We start from the raw sequence: 20655 nt of genomic DNA, 5'->3' as shown, positions 1-20655 counted from the left end.
ATGTTGTCTCCTCACAGCACCTAGCGCCCATTTTACACGTGGGTAAACTGATGCACGAGGGTGGGAACAGGCCAGCACCACTCTACTGGTTGCATGGAGAATTCCAACCATGGTGGGTGGACTCTAAGCTCATAGTCCTCCCCACTTCATGTTGGCTCTCTGGGAAAATCATCTTTTGTTTTTTACGCATCCACTTTTAGAGCCTGGAATCTCCTGAATGCTAGTCACACTGCTCCCAATATGGGGAGATGAACAGTGGTCCTTCAAGAACTTTGTGTCAGCGTGAATCTTGCCTTTCCTCAGTTTAACAGAAAAACAATGGGCAGCGTGTGAATGCAATGGGCACTTTTCCATCCTAGCAGTTTATTTTTGACACCTCACAGAAGTGAATCATTGTCATGTAACTACATCTCATTTGCAAAAGTACAAATTAAAACAGAGTTAATGCCAATTCCCTCAGCTTCCACAAGAGCTTGGTAATTAAAGCTGCTAAAGAAGAAAGAAAGTGGAAGCAGTGTTTCCTTCAAGGCCTGGTTCCACCCCACAACCCAGCCTGCACTCTCTGCAGCCACATGGGTTTCTCATGTCAGCTGAGGCGGCTGGAGTGGAATGCCTCCCTTTCTCAACTAACTCTTGAGTTTCTTGTGAAAGGAGATAATGCAGGTAAAGTACTTAATTCCATGCTTGGCCCATAATAAGTACTCAATAAATAGTATTGGTGATAATGATGATAATGATGAAGAAGATGATAACGATGATTATTTTGACATTAGGAATGGAAGAGAAAGTAGGTGAGCAGGAAAGATTTCTGTAGAGATAGAGGGGCGGCTATTGCTAAGCCATACGCCCCTTTCACTCGCCCCATCATGGAGAGTGCAAGGGAGCCTCACTCAACCCAAGCCTGGAAAGAAGGACTCACACTACCCCCTGAGAGCTGGGGACACCGTGGATGGAGGTCTGACTGCCTGACGGCCTGGGAGAGAGATGGGCTAATGATCAACGCTTAAAATGATGTAGGGGTTGAAGTAATATTCCTGAGATCTAATGGACTGCCCCCCTATGCAGGGGACTAAATATTAAGCCTCTGCATGCTGATCCCATTCTGTGAACCGGTGGAGTGAATTCACACATGCGACTCACATGCGTGCCCCCCACTACCTGAGGCCCTGGAATGCACTGCCCAGACACACTCAATTACAGGCCTCTGAGAACGTGCCTTGCACAGTCACACCTCGGCAATTCTGTCCATGCTGACTTCTCCACCAGGCATGTCTTTCCCCTCTGTCAGCCTTGGAGCTGAAAGATCCCCAAGTGGTGGATTTGCGCCTGACCCAGGATAATCCCATGCCCTCCTCTGTTGTCCTCTAAGCCCTCTGCTATGTTCCTGCTGGAGAAAGTGGTCTGTTCTGGTGGGCATTAGTCAAGTTCCGTCTGTCTCCCTTACCAGAGCGCCACTCATCTCTGATGGGGCCATGCCCAGAGCAGAAACTCAGGAGTGTTCTGACCTCAGAGCTGCCCGGCAGTGCAGCCTGGTGCCTTCACTAGTCCACTGTGGCAACTAGTGGATATCAACTCCTGCTTGGCTGGAAAGCTCTTGACTTTAAAGCATCCAGCTAACCACGGCTTCTTCCCCAGAATTGTTTACTACCCTGAAGGGGAAATGCTATCCACCCATTTATTTCAATTGGGTACCTGCACCTTCATAAAATGGCATAAACTAAACAAGAAAGTCCCTAGAGTCCTAGAGTACTCCGCACCCCAGTTGTCACCTCTTGAGGAGCTCATATATAGGGGATATGAGAAGTCAATTGTCTGTGGAGCTGACAGCCAGCTTGAAGCTCTCCCCGTCACCCCAGAAACCCCCATACCTGTGGGATTAACTGAGCGCTTCAAAAGCCCAGAGCAGAACTTCTCCCCTCAGCAATTTTGTGACTAATGCTGAAGATTTTGGAATAGAATGTTTATTTTTTTTTCAAGTTTGAACATTGAGGTAACTAAGTCAGCTCATGTTTGCATCACATTTTGAGCAGTGGTGAGGTTCCCAGGGGGAGAACAGCTCTGTGTCTGCAGGAACACCCCTCAAAGGCATGGGTTCTGATTCCCTCTGGGGTCAAAGTTGCTGACATATAAAGGGGAATGTTTTCCTTCCTCCAAGAGGTTATTCCCTGCTCAGCCAGGCTCCCTGATGGTTTTTATTTTAGTGTTTATTTAACCCACAAGTGAAGACAATGAAAATGGTCAACTAAATTATATGTATTGACATAGCCTATTGGCAATAATCATCTCATTTGACTCTCACACTAATCCATAAGAGAGAAACAGTGTAAGTCGGGATCTGGACTTTTCCACAGAGAAAATGGAGGCTTAGAAGTGGATGGAATGGGGGAGCGGTCTCCAGCCTCAGGTCTCAGCATCAACCTCCGTCTCCACCCAGCTTCTAGAATCAATTCTCACATGCAAACCTGGTCAGTCCATGCCTCCTGCTTAAAACCCAACAGTAGCTTCCCACTGGCTTCAGGGCAGTTCTACGCATTAAGGCCTTCTGTGTTCTAACTTCTGCCTATCTTTGCACTTTCACCAGCTGCTGGTTCCCATTTCCAGGCACAGTGTCAGTCTCCTGCCTCTGGCCCCGGGCTCCTATGCTCCTCCTTCCTCTTACAATGCCCCCTCCTCAAATTTGCCCAGTGAATTTCTTCCTGCTCACCTTGCTAGACCACAGCCAACCATTTCCTGCTCTGGGACTCTTATCTGACACACCAGGCAGATGTGATGGCTTGGCAATACGTCAATTATCACTCTTATTTGATTTTACGCCAATCTTTCTCCCAAGGGTTTGGTGGCTGTTCATCTCTGCTCATCTCTGTAGCTTAGACCTAGCACAGTGACTGGCAGACAGTAAGTAGGTGTCCAATAAACTAGGATCTAACTTGAATGAACTATTTTTGGTAAAGGAGACCAAAGTGTTTACCAAAGCATATGAGAAAACAGATGCTTATCTCTAGTCAAGTGCAGTGGGCTGAGTGGTGGCCCCACAAATGTATGTCCATGTCCTCATCCTGGAGTGTGTAAATATTACTCAAATGGCAAAAATATGATTAGGTTAAGAATGTTGAGAGGAGGAGCCTGGGTCCTAAATGCAATCATACATGTACTTATAAGAGCATGGAAGAGGGAGTTTTGGGATGCACACATAGGGGAAGGCCTGTGAAGGTGGAGGCAGAGACTGGAGTGATGCGGCCACAAGCCAAGGAGCACTGGCTGCTGTCAGAGGCCAGGAGAGGCATGTGGAAGGGACTCCCTTCAGAGCCTCTGCAGGGGCACTGCATCCCTCCTGAAGCCTCGATCTCTGCCTTCTGGCCTCAGAACTGTGGGAGAACATATTGCTGTCATTTGTGGAACTTTGTCACAGCAGCCACGGGAAACGGATACAGCCCAACAGAGGACTGTGTTCTCACCATCTCAGCAGCTGCAAGGAATAATTAAGTGACAAATTCCTCTGCTGGATTCCCAGGGATTGCCCAAGTGACAGTGAAGAGGAAGACAGCTGCTGACAGAAACCACAAGAAAGACCTACGAGCCTGGCAGGTGTCACTGATTTCAGGGACTGCAGAGCCAGTTCTTGAGGTTTTCTACATTTCTGTTGAAATGCAGTGTATGCACCAAAACTTTGAAGGGCTCAAAATCTTTCTCAGAACAGCATTTGCTTGGACTGCTTCTCAGGGGAGAGGTTTTCTGGAGGGTTTTGGCAAAAAATCATAAGGAACACTGCCACGTTTTCGCATTCAAGTTTCAGGCAATAAGCTTGCTAATTAACTCTGCCATGGGCTGCGGGAAAGTGATAAGTAGTAAAACTGAACATGTGAAAATGCAAGGGAGAATGGCTGGAAAAAGGAGAATTCGGAGTCAGGCAGACATGCGTTCAAATCCTGGCTGGGCCACCTAAACTATGTGCCATGAGATGTGGCCCAAGCAGGGCTCCCTGGAGCTGTGGTGTCTTCATGAGGAGAGGAGGGTCTCCTTGAGGAGACTTTGTAAGGATAAGGGTGAGTGTGGCCAAGTATGTAGCACTGACCAAATGCTTAACTTAGGAAGATTTTTTTGGGGGGTGTGTGGGGTCTTGCTGTGTCACCCAGGTTGCAGTACATTGGTGTAATCTTAGCTCATTGCAACCTTCAACTCCTGGACTCAAGAGATCTTCCTATCTTGGCCTCCTAAGGCATTAGGATTATAGGTGCAAGCCACTGTGCCTGGCTTGGAAGATAATATTATTAATTTTAAAAGTTCCCTGGTCTTCTTGAAGAAGCAGAAAGTGCACCATAACCTTGGCAGGCAGCTTGCGCACCCACCATTGTTTGGCATTAAGAGTCAGATGGTGGAAATCACTCATTTCCAAAGCCCTGGTACGCTGCATCTACAGCTATGTAGGGGATTAGGAAATACTTTCCTGCCAACTTAGTGGCTATATTTGTTTTCTAGGGCTGCTGTCACAAATCACCACAAACATGGGGTCTTAAGAGAACAGAAATTTATTCTGTCATTGTTCTGGAGGCAGAAGTCTAAAATCAGGGTGTCGGCAGAGTTGGTTCTCTCTGTAGACTCTGAGGAAGAAACCATCCATGCTTCTCTCCTGGCTTCTGGTGCTGCTGGCAATCCTTGGTGTTCCTTTGATCCTAGATGCATCACTCACTCTAATCTCTGCCTCCACCTTCATATGCCCTTCTCCTCCCTGTGTCCTCTCCTTGTCTTATACGGACACCAGGCATTGAATTTAGGGCCCAACCTAAATCCAGGATGGCTTCATCTTGCGATCCTTAACTGAGTACATCTGCAAAGACCTTATTTCTAACCAAGGTCACATTCTGAGGTTCTGAGAGAACATGAATCTTTGGGGGATACTACTCAACCCATTACAGTAGCTAAGAGCACAAACACTGCCAACCCACTGACTTCAGGGGCACCTGCCCCATAAAACCTATGAGTTATGACCTCTTGGAGACTCAGCCCTTCATGTGCAAAGTGGGAATAAGATGGTCTTTCTCCTGGGCTGCCATGAGGATTGAATGAGGTGGATTGCACAGCCACAGGGTTGGTATATCTGGCCACCAATTCTGGAGGCTTCCATGCTCAGGAAAGTGGCTTGGGCTGGGATGGCTGCTGAGGAATCATTCAGGAAATATGTGGAAATGCCGTCCCTAGGCCTCCTCGGCAGAACCTGGATGAGGTCCCTCCTCATCCAGGGACCCGGGTGGGGGATGTTTCCCCAGGGAAGGGGGTTCTGAAGTGCAGCCATGTAGTTAGAGAGCCCTTAATCTGGTTCAACCCCTCATCTCACTGATGGGGAAACTGAGGCCAGAGAGGGACAGGGACTTGCCCAACTTACTGTAGATTCTGGGAAAGTCACAGCAAGTTACCCTTCTCAGTGCCAGACCAATGAGTGAGGCTAATTTGGAGTAGCTGGTGCCCAGATGACCTGCCAGCTGGATGTAGATAGGAGGAAATCATCTAGCAGAGATCAAAGAAGCCTGGGTCAGAAGAGCAAAACTGCCACATTGACTCAGTCTTCAGAGCAATAATAACTGGTTGTTGTTTAATCCACGAGGCTTGGGGGTTATTTGTTACACAGTGATAGCTAACCGATACAAATTCCTCAGTGATCTTTCTGAATTCACTCTTCCCAAGCCTCTCCCATATTCTACACTTTACCTCAGTTTATTGCCTCCTCTGCAGACTTTTTAAACACCAGTGTGATAATGCCATATCCCAGGTCAAAATTATTTGGTGGCTGCCCACTTCCAGAAGGACAAAGTCTAATTATTTCAGCCTGTGAGGCCCACGATGATCTGGCCACCACTTTCCCTGCATCCTGATGTACCCTGAGGCCCCTTTACTTCAGAGCGTCTCTCCCCAGTTTTACATGTGTCCTAGGCTTCCATTAGCGCACCCCCTCTCTGATGTCTGTCCTCTACTCAGACGTTCCTCCTTTTCCCTTTAGCTGGTCACCTCCAGGGCCACTTCTAGCTCAAATGGCACTTTTGCTATTAAAAAAAAAAAGTGCCCCTTTCTCAAATAAAATATTTTACAAGTTAGTGCATTACTGAATAAACAGAATGACCACACCCTGTGGCCTGGCCCAGCCTTGCCAGGGAAGTTCTCCAGATGCCTCTCTGATGGCAGCAGCCCTGAGGATGCACATGTGTACCCCCACAGCTGTCTGCTTATCCCACCCGTGAGCCAGTGTACACCTAGGCTCTGTGCCCTTCCCACAAAGTGGAGCACCATGCCAGTTTTGGAATCGTGCAGAGGATGAGAATCAGGCCTCTGAGAGTGGGCTAGAAAGGAAGCTCAGAGGCCCTCTGGAGAACGGAGTGCATATGTGTGTATGTGCATGTGTGTGAATCAGTATATTTGGATGTTGTGTATCCCAGCTGTGTGCATGACTGTTTTGCTTGTGGGTTGATGTAGGAGATAGTGCAGTCCTGTTGTGTCAGAACCTGGCTGGGAGACCTCACATCCCCACGTCGGCACCCATGTTCTCATAGATTAGTGTCTGTTTAAGATGGGATGCTGTGTCTGTAGAAATGGCCATAGGTTAGTGTCTGTCTAAGGTGGGACGCTGTGCCTTTAGAAATGGCCATAAGTTAGTGTCTGTCTAAGATGGGACACTGTGTCTTTAGAAATGGATTCTTGTGCAGTGCACACCCTGAGAACCCATACTTGGTGGCTCTGCTTGCTCTGACTCAATATTTAGAAATCAGTCTAAGTTGTACCTCCTGTAGGTAACCTGACGTCCATCACCCAAACACACATCTCCTCTGTGCTCCCTTAGTGCCTGGGACCTGCCTTTAGCTTAGTTGCCTATTGTAGACCTTAAGAACTCAGGCTCTGGAGTCAAACTGATAGGAAGTGGAATTCTGGTTCACTGCTGTGTGATTCAGGTAAAGCTCCTAACCTCTCTGAGTTTCAACTTCCTCTATCCACCTCCTCTTTGCCCCCCAGTGACAGAGCCAATGACTACCTCTTCCTCTTCTTTACTTGGAAACTGAACTCCAAGTTGCTGGTTGGGATCTTTCTTATTCCTCTTTGTGCTCCTAGGGTTAAAGGACTAATTACAATGTTATTGACTTAACCTCCATTGGCACTGGGCATTGCCCTGTAAAAGGACATCAGAGTGTGGGGTCTGACACGGGGCACCCAACAAAGCTATAGGCAAGAGCACATTACATTGTTGAATTTGCCTGTTTGGTTCTCAGATTCTCAAAATAGTTTTTGATAAAAGCGGAAATGAATCTCTGCCATGCATTGTCGACAGGAGTGAGAACTGGTTCTTGGGAGGTGGCAAGAAGTCTTAAATATCACAATGGTTTGCAGAGCTGCAAAAGCTTAGCCCCACCTGATGAAATCTTACTTCTTCGTGTTCATATTCTCTTGTTATGGAGAAATTTAATGAAAATTATTTTACCCCTGAAGTGGTGGCAGCTTCCCACCGTTGTTCGTCCCAGAGGGCCTCCATCTCTCTCTGGTTCCCTATCCCTGCCTACAGGGCTATAAATAGTCCATTCACGCAACTGCTTTTAAAATCCTGGCAGTGCATGCTTATAATCTCAGCACTTTGGGAGGCCAAGGTGGGAGGATAACTTGAGCCCAGGAGTTCCAGACCAGCTTGGGAAACGTAGCAAGACTCTATCTCCACAAAAAAATTTAAAAATTAGCCAGGTATGGTGGCATGCACTTGTCCCAGCTACTCAGGAGGCTGAGGTGGGAGGATAGCCTGAGTCCAGGAGGTGGAGGCTGCAGTGAGTCATGATCACACCACTGCACTTCAGCCTGGGTGACAGAGTGAGACCCTATCTCTAAAACAAACAAACAAACAAGCAAACAAACAAAACCCTTTTGACTGTATCTCCTGATTCCCTGATTCCTGCTGGCCCTGGATGAAATTTCACATTTATATAACAGTTTAGAGTTCCCAGGGTAGTTTTAGATAGCTCATCTTTTAAGTCCCTTCCCTAAAAGCCTGTGTGGTAATGGGTGTGGAGTTTGAGTCTTTGTTTCTAGACAGGGACTAGCACCAATGCTGGAGTTAATTCTCACCTTCTGTATAAATTCATTTTAGAGACATTGACGTGTCCTGAGCAATGGCTACTATTTAGTTTTAAGTCTAGATTTGTGAGACATTTCCATTTAATTTTCATTAAACAATTTTTAAAAAATTATGATTATATGCCAATTTGGTGTCGTTATGTCTCTTAACTTATAGCTATAGTTATTTTAATGTGCATATATTTATTTCTTCTATCCAACACTTTCTGCTTGGTCAGGAGGATTAGAAAATAATTTGTCATTCTGCTTTGCACACGATTCCCTAACTTCTGAGGGGAAAGGAGTCATCTGATTTGACTACCCTTAAAGTTCTGGGATACTTAATGCAATTGGGGCGAGGCCAAGGCCATGGATAGAGTTCTTTCTTTCATTTATTATTTGTTCATTCACTTGTTTATTCATTCAACAAGTAAGAATGTGCCTGTACCTGTCTAAGCACCCCATGCCAGGCAGGGAGACCTTGCTGTCTGCTGGCTGAGCTCCCTCTCGGGGCAGTGCAGGCTGGTGCACAGAGCCCTCCCACCCAACTTGGGGTAGTGCCTGCCCCCCTGGCATGAGATTCAGAGGCAGACATATCTAGGGTTGAGTCTGGACTCCACCTTGCCACTTTTGAGATCATGGATTCAACCTTGCAGGCATGAGAGAATTCAAAGGGATCACGTACGAACAATGTTTGGATGAATTCCAGGCATTTGACACACATGGGTTCCTTCTTTTTTCCCTCTCCTGCCTCTTGTAAATCCAGTAAGCAATACTTATTCATTCCCAGGTCTGTCTCTCTTCTGGGCTCCTCCAGCGTAGGAGGAGTTAAAGGACTGAGCCCTTTCACTTGCAGGGCAGGGCCAGGATGTTTCATGGTTCTTTCTTTCCAGATGTTGCAGGTGCAGGCCTGGCATTGAGATAATGTCATGCAAGTGGGTGGCTTTGACTCTTTATGTTATCTGATGCTCCTGCCATCTTCCTGTCCCAGGCTCTTCTGGGTCTGCTGGACACAGCCTTTACCCCTTCTGGATCTCACCAGGCTCCCGGTGGGGCACACCTGCTGTGTGCAATCCTAATAGCCTGGCTGGGAGGCTCAACACTGTTTGCAGGAGGGTTTCCCTCTTGGGGTCAGCTGGGGCCAGCAGCCAATGCAGTTGAGAGCGCCAGCCCTCTTCCTCCTAGAGAATGTCTATAGTGGTCATTCTCACCTGGTCCCTGTCCCTCTCCTCTTCCTCCATGGGGGTAGAGACACTGTCTTGTTCATCCTTTTATCTCCAGGTCCCAGCCCAGGGCTGGCACTATGGCATAACACATACATATATATATATATATATATATATATATAATTGCAACATATATATATATATATATATATATATATATATTTGATTTTTGTCCCTAATTTTCGGCCCAGATTTCTTAAAAGCCTTGGGATTTCTGGAGTAACAAGAGTGGCTTTTGTCATTTATAATGAACCCCTAATGTGGTGACTCAGGTGGGTCATTAGATGGTTTCAAGGCAGCGCTGGCCATGCTTGGAGGGTTGGAACCTTCAGCTCCATCTTCCAGCCTCTAAGGAAGGGAGAGGGGCTGCAGGCTGAGTTCAGTCACCAGTGGCCAATGATGGAATCAATCATACCTGTATAATGGACCCTCCATAGAAACCTCTAAATGACGGGGTTGGGGTGTTTCCCAGTTGGTAAACGCATAGAAGTGCTGGGAGGCTGGTGTATCCAGAGAGGGCATGAAAGCTCTATGCCCCCCGATGCACCCCCATACCTTCTCTATGCCTCTCTTCCACTTGGCTGTGTCTGGGTTGTAGCCTCTATAATAAAGCTGTAATTGTAAGTAGGGCACTTTCCTGAGTTCTGGGAGTCATGCTAGCAAATAATTATCAAACCTGAGGGTAGCCTTGGGAACCCCTGAATTTGTAGTCAGCAGGGCAGAAGTGCCGGCTCCCTGGGACTCTATTTCTGGCTAGTGTCTGAAGTGAGGGCAGTCTTGTGGGACTGAACCCTTGAACTTGTAGGATCTGTGCTCACTCTGGGGAGGCAGTGTCAGAACTGAGTTGAATTGTTGGACACCCAGTTGTTGGTGGAGACAAACTGAAGAGGTGGTGTGGAAAAATGACATGTGTTTGGTGTCAAAATACACACACATATTTGGTGTGAGCTGTGGTGGTAGAAAACACCACACACCGCACAGTAGGAACTCAGCGAGTATGTTTTGAATGAATTCATGAAAAATACAAGCATTTATTGAGTGCTGACCCATCGTCAGGCTGTGTGTTTGGATACAGGTGATAGAAACAAGCTTCTTGTCTTCGAAGCAGTCCCTGATGTTAGGAGGACTGACCAACCATGGCTATTGTAATAGGGGTGGGGGTGGGGATACACTAGGAGTTAATCTAGGGTGCTGTGGGAGCCCAGAGGGGTGGGCTGTTTCTAAGAAAGTCTCAAGATGCAGTATGAGCTGACTTTTGGAAGTTGAGAAGCCACTCCGCAAATGGATGAATAAGGGTGGTTGTTGTAAGTGGGGAAATAGCACATGCAAAGGCTGGGACCATGAAGCGTGTGTGTGTGTGTGTGTGTGTGTGGTGTGTGTGTGTGTGGCGGGGGGCAGGGGGGCAGCTGCCTGTGGCTCCAGATGGCTACAGTGCAGGGAGAATACGGGATAGAGAGGGAGGGCAGGCAGGGCAGGCAGGGCAGGCAGAGCCGACCACGTAGGTCCTGTCAAATGCTGGTACGCCCCTGCAGTCTTTCCAGGTGAAATCGATGTGATAAACAGAGGGGTCCTTGTTCCAAGCAAGGTATATGCTGAGCAAGGCATCTTCTATCAGGACCGCTCCATCCTCTGGGGTGCTCAGACCTTAATTCGCACCTTGATAATGGCAGTGGCCTTACCTCTCCATCTTGTTTGCATCTGTCCACCCCACTTAAACACAAACTCCCCACAGAGGACTTAACTTGGTGCCAGGCACGGAGTCAGGGCATCATGTGATTTTTAAAACTGGAATTGACACATTTTGGCAATGATCTTTTTTTTTTTAAAAGGTGAAGCTCTTTTATTTTGCCTCACTTATTAGACTTCCCTGCCACTGCCTTGGGGTTATGCACACAAATAAAATATGCACCAGGAAATTGCCTCTCTTGTTTTCTTTCTTTCCTTTTACCTAATTTCAACTCCTTGTCAAGTCTTCTTACATCAACCTGTTCCTCACAGAAGCTGCCTCAGGCGGCCTCCTGACCCTCTCCCCGGAGATCCATCCCTCTTCTTTAATCATGGAGAGCAGGCCCGTGAGTCCCTCTGCCATTCAGCTCTGAGCATCTTCCTGCCACACTTTCCCTGGTGGCTCCCCTGGGGACTTGCTCTTCCCTGTCCACTTAGGAAGATGCAAGATGGTCTCATAGTCTAAGTGGCAGCTTTCCTTAGACAGGTGAGTTCCCTGAGGCTTTAAACTGTACACTGTCAATGTGCGTTTAAATGAAGCTTCTAAACCCTGGTCAATCTTGTGGCTAAAGTCATTGCTAGCCAGCGAGGCCCAGCTGCTGGGTCAACACAGGGGGTTGAAGGTGGATTGGGGAAGCAGAGGGCAGGGGCTGACAGGTGATCTGGGATTGGGAGGTGCAGGTGGCCTTCCCTCCAGGGAGTCCCATAGACACTGATGGGGAGCCCAGCATTTAAAGCCCTGGAAATGCAGCATGTTCTATAGTCAAAAGAAAGCCACAGTTGCAAACACTTGGAACATAATCAGGATCATTGCAAAAAGGCTTGGGAGGGCTTAGGAAAAAAAAACAGAGAAGGCTAAGCTTTGTGATTTTGGTGAGCAAAGAACTTCAGGCAGATTTGCGGATGAGTCCAATCTGGCTTTTTTGTGTGCATGGGTTGGGAAGAAGGTCAACTTTTCACTCAGATACAATGCTGACATTTACCATTTCTTCCGGGAAAACAGCTGTTATGGAAAAAGATAACTCAAGAAGCACTAAATCACACCATGAAACGTACAGCTTTCTTGCCCTCATGACCTGCACTTATCATAGTGGCAATGCCCACGGGACCCTTTACAGGGGTGGCACTGTCCCAGATAACTGCCTTGGGCTGGCTGCTCCAGGCCCCTGTCTGGTGTCTCTGCCTTCAGTTTCTTCTCACTGCAGGTCTGCCCTGTGAAATTCATGCACACAGATTCCCCAACAGACCTCTAGGGAGTTCCATAAAACTGCAAATCCTTAGTGCAACATCCAAGACATTCTGAGATTTGCCTCTAGCTTATCTCCTGACTCTTCCTCTGTGTCTCACCCTCCACTCTGGGGAGTGGTTCCTGACGAGCACTTAGCTGTCATTGGATGAGGCTGAATACCAGTGTTTGCTTTGGTTTTCTTTCTAAGCCACAGGCTGATGGTAATATATTCAGCCAGGGTTTAAAAACTGCTCTAGCCCAGTGGTTCTGGAACTTGGCTGCACCTTGGAATCATGCAGTGTTAGAAAATGCCAATCTTGGGTCCTACCCCTCCAAGATTATGGCTTGGTTGGCCTTCAGTGCAGCCTGAGCACCAGGGCTTTAAAAGCTTTCAGGTGACTGAGCAATGTTTGAGCACCACTGCTCTGGCCCTGGTGGTTTATTTAAGGTTCATTTGACATGAACTTCTTCCTATATTCTGGCAGTGGCTGCTCTCACTGCCTGGAAATTCCTCCTTCCCTACCTCACAAGCTAGCCTACTCTCCCAAGTTCCAAATTTCAGAGCTGAGGAACTATAGCAGGGGTTGACAAATGTTTAAAATAAAAAGTTAGAAAGAAAATATATTAAGCTTTTCAGGCCACATGTGGTCCCTGGCATGCATTCTTTCTCTCCCCCTTTTAAAATGCAAAAACCTTTCTTTGCTGGTGGGTCACACAAAATGGGCCAGGGACCAATCTGACCTGTGGACAATTGAATTGCCTGTTTTGTGAGGCAGTGAGTTCCCTGTCAATAGATGCAATCAAGCCATGGCTGAAGGAATTCCTGGCAGGGAAACCATGACGAGGACTTAAGCTTCTGATAAATGACTGAACTAGAAAATCTTTATGGTCTTTTCCAAACTTGGGATGCCTTAATTCTAATTCATCTTAGCCCCTGGAAGGTTTCCTCATCTGCCAGATGACCTCCCTCCAGCTCTGAAGTCATTCCCATGTCGTGTTCCACCTCAGTTAATTGTGAAGGTCTGAATGTGTCAGCACAGACTTCATTTCAACACCAAGTGCTATGATTTAGGTGTCTTTGAATTTAAGAGACAAAGACCAAAGATTGTTCTTGACCTCTGCATTGAGGTAATACCTGAAGCAGGAATGACTGGAACCATGAAAATCAACATGCTTTTAGTTCACCCTCAGCCAAGTTGATCTGACAACTAGAAACAAATGACAAAATTATTTCTTTCCATGTGGACACAAACAGGACTGGTTTATGAGGATCAAGAGTAACCCCATCCTGGGAAGATAAAAACAGAAGCCTCCTGCCCTTATCCTCAATTCTCTGTGTAGGCCATTTCTCCTTGGAATAGTTTTTAACCTTGCAAGTAAATTTCAAAATGGGCATAATTCCACTCAATCTTTAGCAAAGAGCTGAGGTTCTAGGACAAGATGGTGAAGATTTAAATCTAGTGTTTGCCTCTTAGCTATGTGATTCGGGAAAAATTATTGGATCATTCTGAATGTTGGTTTTTTTCATCTATAAGAGGCCGAGGCAGGCGGATCACGAGGTCAGGAGACTGTGACCATCCTGGCTAACACGGTGAAACCCCAAATCTACTAAAAATACAAAAAAATTAGCCAGGTGTGGTGGTGGGCACCTGCAGTCTCAGCTTCTCGGGAGGCTGAGGCAGGAGAATGGCGTGAACCCAGGAGGCAGAGCTTGCAGTGAGCCGAGATCACGCCACTGCACTCCAGCCTGGGCAACAGAGGGGGACTCTGTCTCAAAAAAAAAAAAAAAAGGATTAGTTTGGGAAGGAAGGATTTAGCAGCTGATCTATAAACCATCTTCTATCCTCTAGGACAGACAGAAACCAGGGAAATAAATGGCCTTGTCCATTCTCCACATAAACTTCCTACCCCAACCTCATAATGGTATTTATTAGCAGAACGATAAGGAAGAGTCCTTATATAAACAATGCTTTTAGTTGGTTATACCTGTTCTACTTAGATGGTAAGGTTTAGCTATGGGGCTAGCTTGCTGGAAAATGTCAGTGTTAGCTGAAAAATTATCCGAGTATAAAATGCAGAAAATAGCTTCTTTCATGGAAGTGATGCATGCATGTCCTTTTTAGAGCTCTCATATGTTAAATCTGGACAACTATGCATCCTAATGTGGCAAAGAAGAACAGGAAGCTATCTACACACACACACACACACGCACACACACACACACACACACAGATTTGAAAATCTGACTCTATTATCTTATATTCACCTAGTATTTTTGTGAAAATTATAGCACTTAGAACAGGGCCTGGAATAGAGTAAGTGCTCAATAAAAGTTATTACCAGAGACTGGATTTGGGGACAGATGTGAATGTGCTATGGAAAGTCCAGGGTAGTGTGTAGAAGTAAATTTCTTATGCTTGTCGTGGAACGAAAAGAGCATAGATTTTTAATACTTGGGTTCACATCCTAGCTCCAACACTCACTAGCTGTTTCTTATCAGGGGAGCCCCTAACCCCTCTGGAATTCAGTTTCTTCATTTGTAGATGGGAGTGGTAATCCTAATTTGCAAGCCCATCTTGCACAGTAGGGGTGATGTATGTAAGGCAGCTGGCGCAGTGTCTAAGTTAAAGTTGTTACTCAAGAAAGGCTAGTGGCTGAATGCCATCATGAGTGGAACTGAGCAAGTGTGGCAAGGACTGGGCAAAGAATAGGACAGAGCCTGGGAAGCCCTAAGCCACTGCTTCTGGGTTTAACCAATCACTTTAAGGGTGCCCTGTGGGTTCAGCACCACCCAGTCCACATCTTAAAGCTTAGGGCCTACTCGGCCCCTTCTATCTGAGTTCCCTGGTCATGATTAAACCACCTGCAAATATGTCCTGAGAACCTTCTAGATCTCAGGCCAGGACTGGGCACCTTAGGGGAGGCTGGTGTGAAAGTGCCAACTCTGCATCCAAGGCTGGCCATGGGACTTGTCATCACCACTGGAATACGAGTGGAGAAGAGGGTGTTACCCCAGGTCAGGGCTCTTAAGAAGCTTTCTGCACAGTCTTTCTCCTTTTCGCCTACTGGATGCAGTAGACCAGAGACACTCAGGGTTGGCAGAGCCACAGCCCAGGAGGAAACTGGGTGCATGTGCTCATCTACCTGGGACACTAGCCATGGGTGGTTCTATGAGTGAGACATGAATTTCTATTGTGTGAGGCTTCTGTCATTCAGAGACATATTTGTTAGGCAGCTAGTGTTACATTGACTGATACATGCTGTTAGTGACTCAGAATTCAGGCTGCACATGTGAAACATTCAAGGTTCCTGCTCAGGAGCATGTTACTTTTTTAAACAATTTTTTAAAAAAGAGATGGGCTTTTTTCTCTAGCACCCTGGCTAGAGTGCAGTGCTGCCTCATAGCTCATTGTAACCTAAAAATTCTGAGCTCAAGTGAGGCTTCTGCCTCAGTCTCCTAAATAGCTGAGATTACAGGTACATTCCACTACTGCACCTGGCTAGAAATGTTTTTTTTTAAATTAGTAAAGTTGGGTTTGAAGATACAAGACCATTTTTTGGGGAGTTGGCAATTAAGAAGTCGTTGGCCATCTGTGCAACAGTGTATTTGTCTGATGGAGGAAAGTGTGGGAGAATGTATGTGATAATAGACAAACCCTTCAGTTTTGACTTTAAGGTATTAAAAATCTGGTTCACAGAAATACCATTTGACCCAGCAATCCCATTACTCGGTATATACCCAAAAGAATATAAATCATTCTATTATAAAGACACATGCATGCATATATTCATTGCAGCACTATTCACAATAGCAAAGACATGGAATCAACCCAAATGCTCATCAATGATAGACTGGATAAAGAAAATGTGGTACATATATGCCATGGAATACTATGCAGCCATGAGAAGGAACAAGATCATTTCCTTTGCAGGGACATGGATGGAGCTGGAAGCCATTATCCTCAGCAAACTAACACAGGAACAGAAAACCAAACACCACAAGTTCTCACTCATAAGTGGGAGCTGAATAATGAGAACACATGGACACAGGAAGGGGAACAACACACACTGGGGCCTGTCTGGGGTGGGAGTGGAGGGAGGGAAAGCATCAGGAAAAATAGCTAATGCAGGCTGGGCTTAATACCTTAATTGCTGTCGATAAGTACAGCAAACCACCATGGCACACGTTTACCTATGTAACAAACCTGCGAGTCCTGCACATGTATCCCGGAACTTAAAACAAAAAAGCAACACGTATCCTATGAAAAAAAATCTGGTTCTATTTTATCTTCCTCCTGCCTCCCCCTGCTCTCCTCTCCCTCCAGCTTGGCACACAACAGGTGCTCAATAAAGGCTTGAGAAATTGATCTGAATGGAATTCAACCTTATACTTGTTCTTTCTCTGAAAAGAATCTCGGTATTAGCTTGACTAATCCTTTTGCTCCATGCAATTGGCTAGTGCCACCTTCATATTTTTCTGATATCATTAAGCCCCAGCTGCCTCTTTCCTGGAGCTCAGGGATACCGCAAGACAAGGGATCTGCTCTCTCCACTTCTTCTCTCCTCCAAGGTTTGTTTTGAAAAACCTTGCCGCCGGGGCAGGCTCCCGTGTTACGCTGCTCACAAAAGCACACATCTTCCCTGCCAGCCCTCTGGTCAGTTATTTCATTCCCTCTCTAACAAGTACTTGTGGAGCCTTACTCTGTCTTCAGCACAGTTCTGGGTTATCAGGATAAGATTATGAACCACACACCAGGTCCTTTCATGGAGCTTATTTTCTAGCTTGGAGGAGACACACATTAAAGACAGACTGCAGCACACAGGCCGCATGCAGCCCACTGCCTGCTTTTGTAAATAAAGTTTTATTGGAACACAACCATGCAGTCCATTCATTTACTCGTTATCTATGGCTGTGTCCACACTACCATGGCAGAGGTGAGTAGTTGTGATAGAGAATGCATGGTCTGTGAAACAAAAGTATTGACACCTGGCCCTTTGCAGAAAAAATCTCCCCATGTCTGCATTAAACAAATGAGTATGCAGGAAACCAACATGCCCATGAACAATGCTATGGTGGGTGATGAGATAGAGGGTAGGTGTGCATGTGTGTGTGAGTGTATATAGTAAATGTGTGTGTGCTGGTTTTAGAATAAGTGGCCAGGAGAGGCCTCACTGAGCAGCTGACATCTCAGAGGGGACTTCCACACCAGAGGCAAGGCCCTCTGGGAGCGGAGACTGCTTCTGTCTGGTTTGCTCACCCATGTCCCCAGGCTAGCATAGGGCCGCAGGCTGGACACCTCCAGAGCACTGATGTGAAGATGTGGGTGTGAGCTGGTGATGCAGACGCCCTGGAGGACTAAACACATTTACTCCTCACGTCCACTGTAAACCACTATATGTGCTGTGTGTTCATCCTGCTAATTCACTGCCCTGCCTGGGAGGTGCTTTCTTTTTCCTGCAGCCGTTCTGACCACCCTCATAGCCCTGTGTGTGTGTGTGTGTGTGTGTGTGCACGCTGTGTGCATGTATGTGCATCTGATACCCTCCCCGACCATTCCATGGCCCACCTTGCCACCCTGCCATCTTATTATAACATCCCGATGTCCTGAATGGACACTTTCCATCCACCATGAATGTGATAGAACTTGGAATGTAATGGCTCATGAGAATCAGCAACACAAAGGGAGAAACAGGAGTTCAGTTCCCTTTGTTCCGATAGAAACTTACTGTTTGCATCAACCGAGAAACACAACCAGACAAGAGCCATGAACTCGAGAGAGCACATGGCTGTGTCAGACCCTGCCCTGAGCTCCATTCTCAGTCTGACCTTGGCCTCTGCTGGAGGTCCCTGCTGGATGTGGACACAGGGCCAGGGAATGGTAGAGTCCTCAGTTGCATTGCATCCTTGTCATTGTACAGATGGGGAAACTGAGGCTAACAAAGAGAAGAAGTCTCTCCTACTGACCCATGGCTAGGAAATAGCAGGGCTAGAAGAGAGTCCTGGGTAAACTGAGGCTGGGATACTCCAGCTACACACTCACGCAGGTACCATGTAAGCTGGTGGTTGGAACCTGGGCCTGGCAGTCAGGCCACTCCACCTACTCACTCATGCAAGTCACATTCCATCTCTGTCTTCTTTGGAGCTGTCCTGAGCCTTAAATGAGCTCACACAGGTCAAGTTCTTAGCCAAGTATAACACAGAATCAATGATTAATATGTCTTAGACATGATTATTGCCGCATCTTTCACCCTAGACTGTAACTGCTTAGGCACAGACTGTGACTTGGTTGTCTTTGATTCATCACAAACCAGTGTCGCCTCTGGCTCAGAGCCCTCCTGCGTGTGAACTGCCCTTGCTGTGTGGTGACATGTTCCCTCCCACTCATCTTCAGGTGAACCCATTTTCACCTTCTGTGGGGTAGACGGCAGACAGTCAGCTACACTGAAATCGGGTCAAAAGAAAGGCAGCAGACACACATCCCCAGTCAGGCTTTGCTTCTTCTGGGCTCTGGGTTCTCCATCTGTATGAGGAGAGCCCCCCAGCTTGGTGATGCCATGAGCCCCTGGGTGGGGCAGTGAGGAGGGAGGGGTGCCTTACCTGGCCCACTGCAGAAAGAGGCGATGATGGCCAGAATGCCCACGATACTCAGGTAGGGGACCCAGGGTCCACGGTCCTGGGAGAGAACAGGGAGTGGTCAGGTGAGGAGGTGATGGTGTGTCCAGAGGACCTGAGTTCCCAACCCAGCTCCTCCTCCATCCATCTGTGTGACCTTGGACAGGTCACTTGATGTCCCCAAACCCCAGCTTCAGCATCTATAACATGGGAACAATGATAACCCTTCAGTCATTCCATCCGCTTATTTTATAGCCATGATGAAATCAGATGAAGCCTGTGATGAGTTTGACATAGTCCTGGCATACAGGAAGTGGTAAATAAATCAATAACTCACATTGATTGAGGGCTTTGTTGGCATCAGGCAATATGAGCAATTTTCACAGCTTTATCATTTTTATAAAAGTTCATCATTCTCAGCAAACTTACACAAGAACAGAAAACCAAACACTGTGTGTCTCACTCATAAGTGGGAGTTGAACAATGAGAACACATGGACACAGGGAGGGGAATATCACACACTGGGGCTTGTTGGGGGGTGGGGGACTGGAGGAGGGATAGCATTAGGAGAAACACCTAATGTAGATGATGGGTTGATGGGTGCAGCAAACCACCATGGCACATGTATACCTATGTAACAAACCTGCACGTTCGGCACATGTATCCCAGAACTTAAAGTACATATACATGAATGTTTCCTCATATACATTTTAAAGCCTTCTATATTTTGTTTAAAAGAAGTTATCTTAGTTCTGGTATTATTATATAAAGGACCTTATTTGTACCCCTGCCATCTTGCAAGGTGTGAGATGCGTTAATTCATTTCATGGAATGTGTCTGGAGAAGCTGTCATTCATCTGGGGGGTGGGTGGCTTGGTGCTGGTTGCAAAAGGATATTTTGGGATTGCTCCTGCTCTAGCGGACTGGACGGCTGAGCATTAGAACACAGTGTCACCGGTTCTGAGTGTGTTGGGGTGCCAGGGCTGCCCCAGGAGAGGCCAGCTGACTTGAAGGGAAGGTAAGAGCCTGAGCTCACCTCTGTAGGCTGAGCCAGAGTCAGCCCAGTGGGAAAGGAAAGGAAAGAGGTTCCAGGAGGGGGTTCAACATACACAAGGGCACAGAAGCCTGAGAGGGCCCAGTGCGGGGGTGAACTGCAAATAGCCTGGAGTGGAGGACAAGGGGTACAGAGGGCAGAGAAATGGGGAACTCCTTACTTCCCCTTGTTCTGTGTCCAAATCCATTAGCTCTAAGGGTTGAGAGGAGCTTCATGGACCCTTGTAAACTGTATGGCTTGCTCCTGTACCAAGTCACTCACTCACTCATTCAGCTGATTGATCTGAGCTGCCCCTGGGTGCCAAGCACTGGGATGGGAGGTGGAAATGCCGATATGGTTCAGGCATGGCCCTTGCCCTACACAACTCACTCACTGTCTACTGGGAGAGAGACATGCATCAACAGTGAAAGTCAATGGTCTGTGATAAGTGATCTCACAGGGTTCCCCCTTGGGGCTTATGGGAACACAGGAGAGGGCACCTCACCCAGACTTGGAAGCAAGGGGAGGCTTCTTGCAGGAAGAGGTATCCAGGAGTGTCCAAGGTTTCCTGAGTCCAGAAAGCAAGGAGAAGCTAGCCCAGCACAGAAGAGCCCTAGGAGAGGAAACTGCCAGGCCCCTTGAGGAGCTGCTGGGGGCAGGTTGTGGGGCACTGAGGGAGACGAGGGTGGTCAAGCCAGGAACAGCTCTGAAACCTTGTGAAGTGAGGCTTCGATGGGGTTCGTGGGCTTCA

At 47.1% G+C, this 20655-nt stretch overlaps 1 protein-coding gene across 1 annotated transcript in view; it reads right to left on the bottom strand.

Moving 5' to 3' along the window:
- The window catches only part of SLC2A9 (solute carrier family 2 member 9), a 197763-nt gene that overhangs the window by 35821 nt on the left and 141287 nt on the right, over positions 1–20655 (bottom strand). Inside the window, exon 12 of the mRNA XM_030801107.1 lies at positions 18857–18932. Within this exon, the coding sequence (XP_030656967.1) occupies positions 18857–18932 (76 nt within the window). The remainder of the gene's footprint in view (positions 1–18856; positions 18933–20655) is intronic.

Source organism: Nomascus leucogenys, chromosome 20, assembly GCF_006542625.1.
Source record: "Nomascus leucogenys isolate Asia chromosome 20, Asia_NLE_v1, whole genome shotgun sequence".
NCBI lineage: Eukaryota > Metazoa > Chordata > Mammalia > Primates > Hylobatidae > Nomascus > Nomascus leucogenys.
This window is presented reverse-complemented; position numbering and strand designations above follow the sequence as displayed.